The 10,661-nt window shown below is 37.4% G+C and overlaps 1 protein-coding gene across 1 annotated transcript; it reads right to left on the bottom strand.

Moving 5' to 3' along the window:
• Window positions 1-600: 600 nt before the first annotated feature.
• Window positions 601-1,542, bottom strand: LOC134373364 (olfactory receptor 4F15-like). The gene has a single exon (XM_063091110.1). It carries the CDS (start codon window positions 1,537-1,539, stop codon window positions 601-603), a length of 939 nt encoding a protein of 312 aa, XP_062947180.1. The 5' UTR covers window positions 1,540-1,542.
• Between the last annotated feature and the right edge of the window lie 9,119 nt (window positions 1,543-10,661).

The raw sequence follows: 10,661 nt of genomic DNA, 5'->3' as shown, positions 1-10,661 counted from the left end.
CACATGAAACAAAGCACGTAAGCAAGATCTGTGGATTAGAATATATAAGTGATTACAAATCCTAAAGATAATTGCTACTTTTAACCCATAACCAAAAGGCTGAGATAACAAAGCATAACAAGTAAAAAGGAAGATATGGGATGCAAACAGATACTAAAACATGATGTTAACAAGTACACCAATTCAGGGTAGAACAGCTTGAAAACAGTCATACAGTTATCGTGAGAAACAAACTACACCATTATTTAATATTAGTGAACACTACTCTTGGCCCAGTTCTTTAGGAATTGAAAAATGAGTTAATATAATCTTTGATTCTATACATTGTATGGGGGGGAGAGTCTTCAAAAAGTTTATGGAAAGATTCATATTATCTTTTAATTCTATTTTTCCATGAACTTTTTGAAGTATAATCTATGTAAAAGTTCCTTTTTCTCTTTAAGGAAGAATGTCACACATTCTTCAGTGGGAATGAAACAGACCCACCCTATGGGTGATGAACGTCAAAGTGATACATGGAAGAAAATCCCTTCTTTGCGAGGATTGGCTGCTATGGACTTCCAATAATCACTTGAAAATTTTGTGTTTCAATCAAGCCATTTAAGTGGTTTTTCTAAAACCCATAAGCTGACGGAACACTCTCTTCATTGCTATCTTCATCTCTTTGTTCCTGAATGTGTAGATGACTGGATTTAAAAAAGGCGTCAAAACTGCATCAAATATGGCTAGAAATTTATCCAGATGTGTTGAAGGAGAAGGCCACATATAGAAAAAGATCAGCGGACCAAAATATAAAACAACCACAGTAATATGAGCTGACAGAGTAAAAAGAGCCTTGGATGAACCTCGTGAAGACTGTTTCTGAAGGGTGGCTAGAATGAAAATGTAAGACAGGATAAGTAAGAAGAAAGCCCCCAAGGAAATGAACCCACTATTAGCAGTGACCATGAACGCCAGTTTATAGGTATCTGTGCAAGCAAGTTTGATGAGCCGAGGTATGTCACAGTAAAAACTGTCCAATATGTTAGGGCCACAGAAGGGCAAGTTTACAACAAAAGCCAACTGAGCCAATGAATGAAAGAGACCAATGGCCCAGGCAACCACTAAAATCAAAACACACATTCGTGGGCTCATGATGGTCAGATAGTAGAGAGGCTTACATATGGCCACATATCTGTCAAAGGCCATGGCTATGAGCAGCACCATCTCAGTGCCCCCAACAGCATGGCTAAAGAAGATCTGAGCTATACAGCCCCCAAAGGAGATGACTTTTCGCTTCCTGAAAAGATCACAAATCATCTTGGGTGCTGCAATGGAGCAAAATATCAGATCTATGACAGAGAGGTTGGCCAGCAGAAAATACATGGGGGAGTGCAAGTAAAGGTCAGCCGTTACAGTGACTACTATGAGGAGGTTTCCCATCAAACTAGACACATAGAAAAGACAAGAAAAGCAAAAAAGAAAAATCTGGAGTTCCCAGCAATTTGAGAGTCCCAGGAACACAAATTCAGACACTGCAGATTGGTTGACTCCATTCATTAGCTCATTGGTAGGTTCACTCTCATGTTATCTAAACGGGAAAAAATGAGAAAATTCAGTTTAATAGTATTATATTAATACCACTGTATGAAAAAGTATATAAATTATGGAAGTTAAATACAACTGGAGCATTTCACAGAAATCAAATAACATTTTTTGGGCCACTAATGCTGCTGTTACCTATGATAGTAAGTAGTTTGCCACACGGACTTGCTAACATGAAGAATAGTAGGTAATCAAGCAGACCAAAGCTAATGTTTCACCTGATGAAAGCACAAACAAAGGGCATTTGAAGTTAAACTGCTATATCAGTATGATCAGTGTTAACCATCCCTTCCTTGGAGGAGAAATAAGCAATCACACATACTAGGCAGACAAAGAGGGTTAGTCTATGACAGATTTGTAAGATCCAGTGGCTCTGATTTTCTTGTTCCTACCAGAAATTATCTATATTTTTTTTTATTTTAGCTTTTCAATATATGATGCAATTGTTTTTCATGTCCACTTTTCCCACTTTCCCCCCTTCCTCTCCCTCCCCTGCCATCTACATTGTATCTGTTCACTTGTCTTAACAAGTTCAAAGAATTGTGATTGTGGTGTCTTCTTTCCCCTACACCATTTATTTGTTTGTATACTTATTGGTTTGTTTATTTTTAGCTTCTCAAAATACTATTCATTTTTTATTCAGATCAAATGGCACTTCATCTGTCAAACCTTCTTCATGACCCACATACACACCAAAATTTACTTACTATATTTGTCAGTCACTGTCTAATTCCCCCATATATTATAAGCTGCTCAGAGCTATAAATCATCATTTCTTTTCATCTTTAATCCCCATAGTTTGTCCATATAGAATCTTGGAAATACTAGGTAATGAAAAAGAAATTCTGGGTAATAAAAAAAAAAAAGATTTTTGATCAAATGAATGATTGGGCTGAAGTAGTTCCTACCTATTAATTCATTCCATTATATGAGAGGAACTAGTCTAAACACTAGAACTATAGCCAAGAACAAAATAGGCAAAAGTCTGTATTTTCACAGATTTACATTCTGACAGAGAGAGACATGTAATTAAAAAGTAAATATATAAAGATATAAAGGGTATCATATAATTTCACTATGGAGAAAAATAAAGCAAGGAAGAAGAATAAGTCAGTATGGGGAGTGCTGTTACACGACAGATTGACAGGAAAGTTCTTGCTGATGAACTGACTGAGCAGAAGACTAAGAAGGTGAATGAACAAGTTGTGAGTGTATTTGGGGAAAGAGTATTCCAGGTAGCAATAACGGCAAGAGCAAAAGCCCTTAGGTGTGAGCTCACCTGGCATGTTCAAAGAACTACAAGAGATGAAAGAGTCTGTACCTCAGTATGCAAGGGAAAGTGTAGAGTAGATGAGGTTTGAGAAGAGATAGACACACAGATCATGTAGGTCTTAATAGGCCATTATAAGGCCATTGGTTATTACCCTGAACAAGGTAACATGCAACTGGGTTTTAAACAGGAAAACAAAATCCATCTTTCATTGTTAAAGGGTCTCCCTGGCTACTGCATTGTGAATACACTTCAGAGTCTCAAGGATAGAAGGAGGGAGATTGGTTAGAAACACAATTTTTTAAATCATGAGCATGCAATGATGCAAGAGATAATGGCTTAGATCGGGTGGTAGAGGTAGAGGTAGTGAGAGGTTGTTAAATTCTGGATATACTGAGGTAATACATAGTGAAATTTTCAGGGCTATAGATAACCCTGATCTGGAGATTGTGAAACACTGCATCTCATCAGAGAGTTTTTATATAAAAATAAACAAAAAAGACCCCAAATCTATGAAAATGTGAGCAGGACTGATAAAGTAAATATACATTTAGTCACCAAATCTAGTTAAAAATGCTACAATAAAAAGACATTTGAAGCTTTAAGAAAGGAGTTTGGGGGGAAAAAAGGGAGTCTGAAGCAAATAAAAAGTAATTCCTTACACAGCAAGTAGAAAGCTGTAAAACTTAATACCACAAGTAATGGTACAGGCTGAAAATGTTATATAACCAAACAGGAATTTTTTAGGTGAAAAGAAAATATGCTCTACTTACTGTGCCATACTCTAAATAAGAATTTAAGTTGGCCATTTCTCTCTTTTAAATAACTATTTTGGTTTTCAGACCAATCACGCTGAATTCTTTAAACTTGTTTTTCTGAGCAAGGTTGTTTCTGAAGCCAAGAAAGCAAGAATAACCTTTGCTTTTGGTCACTTAAACTCCATATCATCAGGAGTTTTTAAAGCTATCACACAGACTTCTTTATAAAATAGGATGAAATTAGCAAACCTAAAAACACTGGAAAATGCAAATAAAGAGCAAAATACTAGATTAACAGAAAAACACATTTTTACTTCTAGCCAGAAAAATCTTAAGTCAGTATAACCATTTCATACCCAGTTAGATTTAATGGAGTATCATTTATTTTAACTATTGTCAACCTTTTTTTTTTTTTTTTACATAAACAAAGATCCGTTCTTGAAAAACAAAGTAATCTGCTTCAATTAAACATGGTAAAAAATGTGTTTTAAAAAACAGAAATGTAGGCAAACAGAAAGAAAAATTCATTTTACTGAGTTGATTACAACATCTAGTTTTTCCCATCCTGTTTTGTATACTGGCCCATTTTCAACAATTCAGTATTTACTAAATACTTTTTTGAAAAAGAGAGTTTCTATTAAGTATCCTCTGAAAGTTATTTCAACAGAAGCTACATGGAAGAAAAAGTAATTTTAAAAGTCTACTTACCTACTTAGCTGAATTTACATAGATGAGGATCTATCACGTGGAATAACTAAAGTCACTGTAGAGCAAAACAAGTCAACCATGAATAATTTTCTCAAATATAAGATCTCCTTTTGTGATTAAGCGAAGAACTACTTTGCAGAAGTATATTAGTAATGATCAGAGGTGGGGAGCAGAGACAATATATTCAGAATGCTCCTCCAATATGCATACCTTTATTGTAAGACATGTCACAAGGCAGGGAAATTATGTCCTTTTAAGTCTCGCTCGTTAGTCTAGTGGTTCTTAACCAAAAATGTTATACCTCCCAGGGGACACTTAGCAGGGTCTGGAAACATTTTTATTTGTCATAACTAGGCTGGGTGGGGAGAGAGTGTTACTGGGTATAGACCAGTGATACTACTAAACATCCTACAGTGTATAAGATAGCTCTCCACAACAAGGAATCACCCAGCACCAAATGTCAGTAGTGCCAAGGTGCAAAAACCCTGCATTAAACTATGAGCTCCTTGGGGGAAAAGTCAGTCTTTTATATCACTTTATTCCTCAGACTGCCCAGTACCACTCCCATCACATGGTGTGCCTCTAATTAGTGTTTGTTGGAGCAGTAAAGGAGGAAGTTGATGGGTGGATGGATGGGTGGATGAATAGATGGCTGGAGAGAGGGAAGGATGGTTCATAAATGGAGAGACAGACAGATGGAAGGGGAGTTCAGATGCAACTCAAAGGAAGAACATCCTCTGAACAATTGCTAACTAGTTATTGCTAGGAACAATGGGAGCCAATAATGACCACACTTCATAAAAATGTAAATTTTATGGAAAAATTCATCATCTTTGAGCAAAAACCTTAACAATATACCTAATGTATTTTGTGATTTGATAGGTAAAAATCAATATTGTTCTAGATACCCAAGAAATAAATCTAGAGAATCATACACTAATGTCCCCGAGGGTTCAGACAACAAGAAATTACATTCTTTCGCAACCTTGTATAAATTATTTTTCTGATCACTTTCTGGGAGTAGTATCAGATATTTAAGCAACTGGAGTTTTGATAGTAGAAAAAGCCAAATAAATTTGTTAACACCTGGTATTGTCCAAGTATAACGAGCCTGAATGAAATACAACTGAAGGAAGAATTAGGCAAGGAAACAGGAAAAAAGGAAGTCTGAAAGTGGGTCCGGTCACCTAAAAAGGGAAAGGAAGCACAGCAAAGAACTGAATACCAGATGACACTGAAACGTGTGTGTGTTATGTCTTCGGAGTCTCATACACAAGAGTTGCTCCTGCCTGAACACAAGGCTAGAGGAAAGCACCCCACTGCCTCTGAAGGGTGATCAGTGATCTCTGAGCCATTTTTTGCTCTGCGTAAACTGACCTTGTTCTAAAAGGCCACTTTCAGTCTTTTGTTCTCCAGGACTTTCATCTGCCATGCATTTCTTTTCTTAATTAAAGGCCATTAAAGGTACAAACCATGACTTTTTAACATTTGCTGTCTAAAAAGCACCGTTTGTTTTGTAGATTTACATGGATTTGATCAGTCTCCCAGAAGAGACCCTTATTCATTTTAAAGTTTATATTTGGAAAAAAATAGAGAAAATGAGAGGCCATAGAAATAAAATATGTAAAGAGAATTTCTGGCCTGGTCCATATCAGTGGCATATCTAAATTATCTAAAACGTACTGTTTGAGAATTCAGTATCTCTCCCTTTGACCTTTCCCATGCTTTATCATTCTGACAGTCCGAAACTTCTCCCCTGTTCTCAACTGAACTTTCTGGCTCTTTGTTTTAAGTTCATGTCCACTTGTCTGTTTCTCTTTGAAAGTAAAAATACAGATGTCATCAGGAACACTCTCATATAAATCCTTATTGTACCTGAATTAATAGCCAAATTAAGTTAACCTTTCCTTTCATATTCCCTCTTCAGGTCAATTTCTGTGCCCTCAGATTCCTAAATTTGTCATTTTCCCTATGCTTTATCTACATCTACTCTACATTGGGGTGGCCAAAATTAAAGAGGAAGGAAAAAAAACAACTAAATGCCCAACAAACATAGATTATAGCAGAAGGATTAATTCCCTCATTAATGCCATTACAGCAGTCTTTTTACATCGCAATTGAAACTCATGGTAGGTCTGTAATTAAGCATGCAGGTAAGAGCAGATGAGTTCTCAGAAAGACAGTTTACCAGCCAATCTTTCTCCAAAGTCTGTGTATATCACTTGTTTTGGGTTCCATGAAATGACACAGAGCACTGGTCTCTAGTGGACTTACTTTTTTACCTTTTCTGCAAAGAGAAATAAAACTGAGCAACTAGTCTTCACTTTTAACTTCCATAGGTTACTAATTTCCTTTCACTCCTAACAAACAAGTTAATGAGATAAAAATAAATAAATCCTTTTCTAAGTCATCATTTGAACCCTCAAATCCCTTGCCTCTGCTAAGGACACTGCATTGTCCTGACCCCATATCTCTTCCAAAGCTTTGGTTTCACCCTGGAAACCCAAGACACATTTCTACTACCAGGTAAAAGTCCAAATCAGTTATTTGCCTCTCTCTGCAATCTGTAACCATTAGTGTACTCCTTAATGTGATCTGTTCTTCTTCCCTAAATTGTAACATATGTGACCACGATCAAAAACCTATTTGATATCTGCAAATGGATATTCTGCCACTCTACTATTTTTCTGAAATTGAATTTAATAGATCAAGACTAATTTTTTTCTTGTTGTTATCTTGACTCTCCGTCTTTTCACCTATTTGTTCCCAGACCACAGCATTGTCAGGTAAAATAGAGTACTGTGGTAACTGAGCTTCTGTTTGTGCCACTGCTATTATATAAAAAGCTGAAAGAATCAAAAAGATGGTTAATTAACAGCACTGGAGAATAATAACCAGATGGAGCTGCTGCAGAAACCTGAATTTTCCAATTTTGCTCATGTGATCAGGGAAATTGACCCAGAAACCCAATTGGGTTAGTAAGAACAACCAAAAGAAAAATCTTGTAATGAGTCACTGGAGAGGAAACAAAACCGAGACTGAATGTTTTAAGAGCATCACCTTTGGTAATTCTATATGCCAATTCTGTCTTGCTCATTGATGGTTTAAAGTGAGGCAGAATGCCTAGCAAGTATGAACACATTTAATCAAAATCATGCGGATTTCACAATAATTTTCAATCAGCTTAAGCACACATAATGCAGAATTGGCAGCAGAAATTACTAATATCTTTTTCAGATTAAAAAAAATGGCATACAATGTACAATCTCCAAAATGACCCCAAAAGCCATTTAGAGGGAAAAAAAAGTTCATTGGATTATAGGTTTCCTGAAAGTTAGAAACTAGACTTGGAGTTTATTCATTCAGGTCATTCTTGACTATTATCTATATGCCAGTCCAGGAAGGAGACACATACATACAAAGTATATTTTAATCCAATCTGGGTAATAGCTCTACTAAAAGCATCTTCAATGCAGCGTGTGGAAACACAAAAGAAAGAACCTCTAAATCTACCTGTGAGGATTTGGGCAGACTTCCCAGGAAAAGTAGCATTCGAATAGACTTAAGGGTTATAAAGAGGAATGAGGAGAAGGGGTTAATTCCAGGAATAATTAAAAGAACATGCAGAACATGGTATGGCATGCTTGGCATGTTTGAGAAACTATAATGGTTTAGAAATAATGGAACATTAAGTGCAAGTGAAGAGTCATGGGAGAAGAGACAGAGCTTTTAAAAGATAACGTGTCCAACCCAGACCAATTGAATTAAACTCTCTGGGAGGTGGGCCAGGAGTCTCAGTATTTTTCAAAAGTGCCTCAGGTAATTCTGATGCACAGCTATTTTTAAAAATCACAGCTCTAGGGGCCGGCCCACGGCTCACTTGGGAGAGCATGGTGCTGACAACACCAAGTCAAGGGTTAAGATCCCCTTACCGGTCATCTTTAAAAAAAAAAAATTACAGCTCTATTTTGTGCTCCTCTTTGTACTCCCATACCATTTTGTGCATATTTACCTCATCAGACTGAAACTCTCTGCTTCTCTCTCGATGGCCTACAGAATGGAAGCTCCTCAAGGACAGGGATATCGCCTTATTTTTCTCTGTATCTCCAGAGCCTTGTATATTTTATGGCACATATTAGGCATTCTATAAATATTTGTTTAAATGAGAGAAACTGAAATATGAAGAATAAAAATAGGCCAAAGTTACAATTTTAAAAAAGAGAGAGAGTAAAAATAATTTTAAAATAGAATTGTAGGAAATGATTAAAAGAGAATATAAATCATGATGATAGAATGGACAAAAAATCATGAATTTTAGAGACAATATATTAAAAATGAGGTTGAAAATAGGCATATAAGTGAATTCTTAATACTGCCTTACGGGTTAAAACTGCTTCTCAAGAGATATTCTCCCTATAGCATGAAAGAAGGGAAAGAGCAGACCTCTCCCAATGTCTCTACAAAGGCCATTAATCTGTGATCCACAAACTTCCTTTCAAGTGCCTGAAAAACCAAAAAAAATATGCTTTATGTAACAGGCCTATAATCAGGCAGCTCAGGGGTATATTAGTCTTAACCCAAGAGTGAAACATAGTAAGGCTAGGCCCCTGAACCAAACTGACTCCATTTTCTCTGCAGAGGACACTTTGTTACTGTTCCACTCCTCAGTCATGAGACCCCCAAGGCAAATAATTACCCCATGGGCTGCCTTGACAAAATAGACTGAGATAAGAGAGGAAACAGATATTTACCGAGTTGCAAACCCCTCCCAAGGCTTGTTTATGATAATTGTAAAAGTTGCAGATTAACCTTAAGACCCCTTTAGGAATTCCCACCTGTGCACAAAGCATCAAGGTGACTGCTACAATGACCTTCCTGAAATGACAATGATGAACACCACTGCCATTTTGGACCTACTGAGCATGTGCCCATGACATAGCTGGGAAGAACAAAACAGACAACCTCCAGTGATGCTGGCCTATACCCCTTAACTCCTTTCCCTATAAAAGACCCTGAACAGCTCCTCTCAGGAGGCTAGCTTTACTATTGCTAGCCCCCTTATGCATAAGTCTATCTCCTCTTTTAATAAAGCATTGCTTGCTTAACTGTTGGGTACATTGGTCATTTCTATGACTTTGTAATCCAAAAGCCTAATTTAATCACTGGCAAAAATTGGAAGGCTTTAGGCACCAGAGAAGACTCTAGCTGCAAGAGGCAAGTGGACACTGGGACTATTTTGCTCCCATGTTTCTGCTGCTGGTAGATCTCTCCTGGAGTCCCTGGCCTAAATTCTGGCAAGGCAATGCTTTACTCTCTTTGTGGAGTATGCATAAAGCAAATGTACTTCTCGGGGCCTGGTATTCCAAAGCTTTGCAGTTTCAAATACTGACCTTGCAAAGGACAGGAAATTTTCCCCAGGCTATACAGTTTCTGTTGTAAGATAAAGAATTGTAACACAGAAAGGTTGCTGGCTCAAAGACAGACAGGTTATTGATTGATATGTAAAGATACTGGGAAATTGCTGTAAGAAGAGAACGTTTGCTAAAATCAAGCTTTTGTTAGTGGATCGACTTAATTGCATTATAGAATGTCAACTTACTAAATGTTACCAGCTTCTATTATTAAACTTGTTAAACTGTACTTAGCAAAAACTCCACCTATGTTCTCTTCCTGGAACTTCCTGGTCTGGAGAATAAATGCGGGAAGAGAACCCCAATTCATGATTAATTTCCCAGATGGAAGGAATGCCTCTATCTTGAGGGTTCTGGGAGATTAACCCCTTTTGGGGGCTTCTCACTGCTCAGAAGAGATGGGCTTTGAGTAATCTTTGGCAGCTCCATCACCGAGGGTAAAGGGATGACAAATCTGTGGGAGGCAAAGCAACACTCTTGACCTTTCTCTGATTTTCTGAGCCCTCTTCTGCTGTTTGGTCAGATTGTATCCACTACTGTGTATGTGCACCCTGGAGGGCTCCCTGCTATGCTTTGTTTCTGATTTTCCTAGCCCTCTTCTGTTCTGTATAGGTGCACCCTGGAGAGCTCCTGGCTATGCTTCGTTTTTCTGATTTAAATCTAGTTGATACTTTTCTTCTTTATGCTGAAAACAGTGGGGAGAGCTGCTTTTATCAACTACTGTTAATGGAATAGGTTGGCCTGCCGCATGGTACTAGGCTAAACTGGACCCCACTGCTCTTCTTTTCTCTTTGTTTGTTTGCCTGCTTAGACATTTAGTTGAGAACAGGTAATCTGAATAAACCTTCCACTCCTTGCATCAACTTTTGGACTTTCAGGTCATTTGTTTAATGCAAGAGGGCAAGCCAAGCCTGGCCTGTCAGTAACAGG

The sequence above is a fragment of the Cynocephalus volans genome, chromosome 3 (genome assembly GCF_027409185.1).
Source record: "Cynocephalus volans isolate mCynVol1 chromosome 3, mCynVol1.pri, whole genome shotgun sequence".
Classification (NCBI taxonomy): domain Eukaryota; kingdom Metazoa; phylum Chordata; class Mammalia; order Dermoptera; family Cynocephalidae; genus Cynocephalus; species Cynocephalus volans.
Note: the sequence above shows the minus strand (reverse complement) of the source record. Positions and strands in the feature narration are given on the sequence as shown.

Coding starts and splice junctions, on each gene's coding strand:
- LOC134373364 (XM_063091110.1), bottom strand. CDS start 1,539: ATGAATGGAGTCAACCAATCTGCAGTGTCTGAATTTGTGTTCCTGGGA.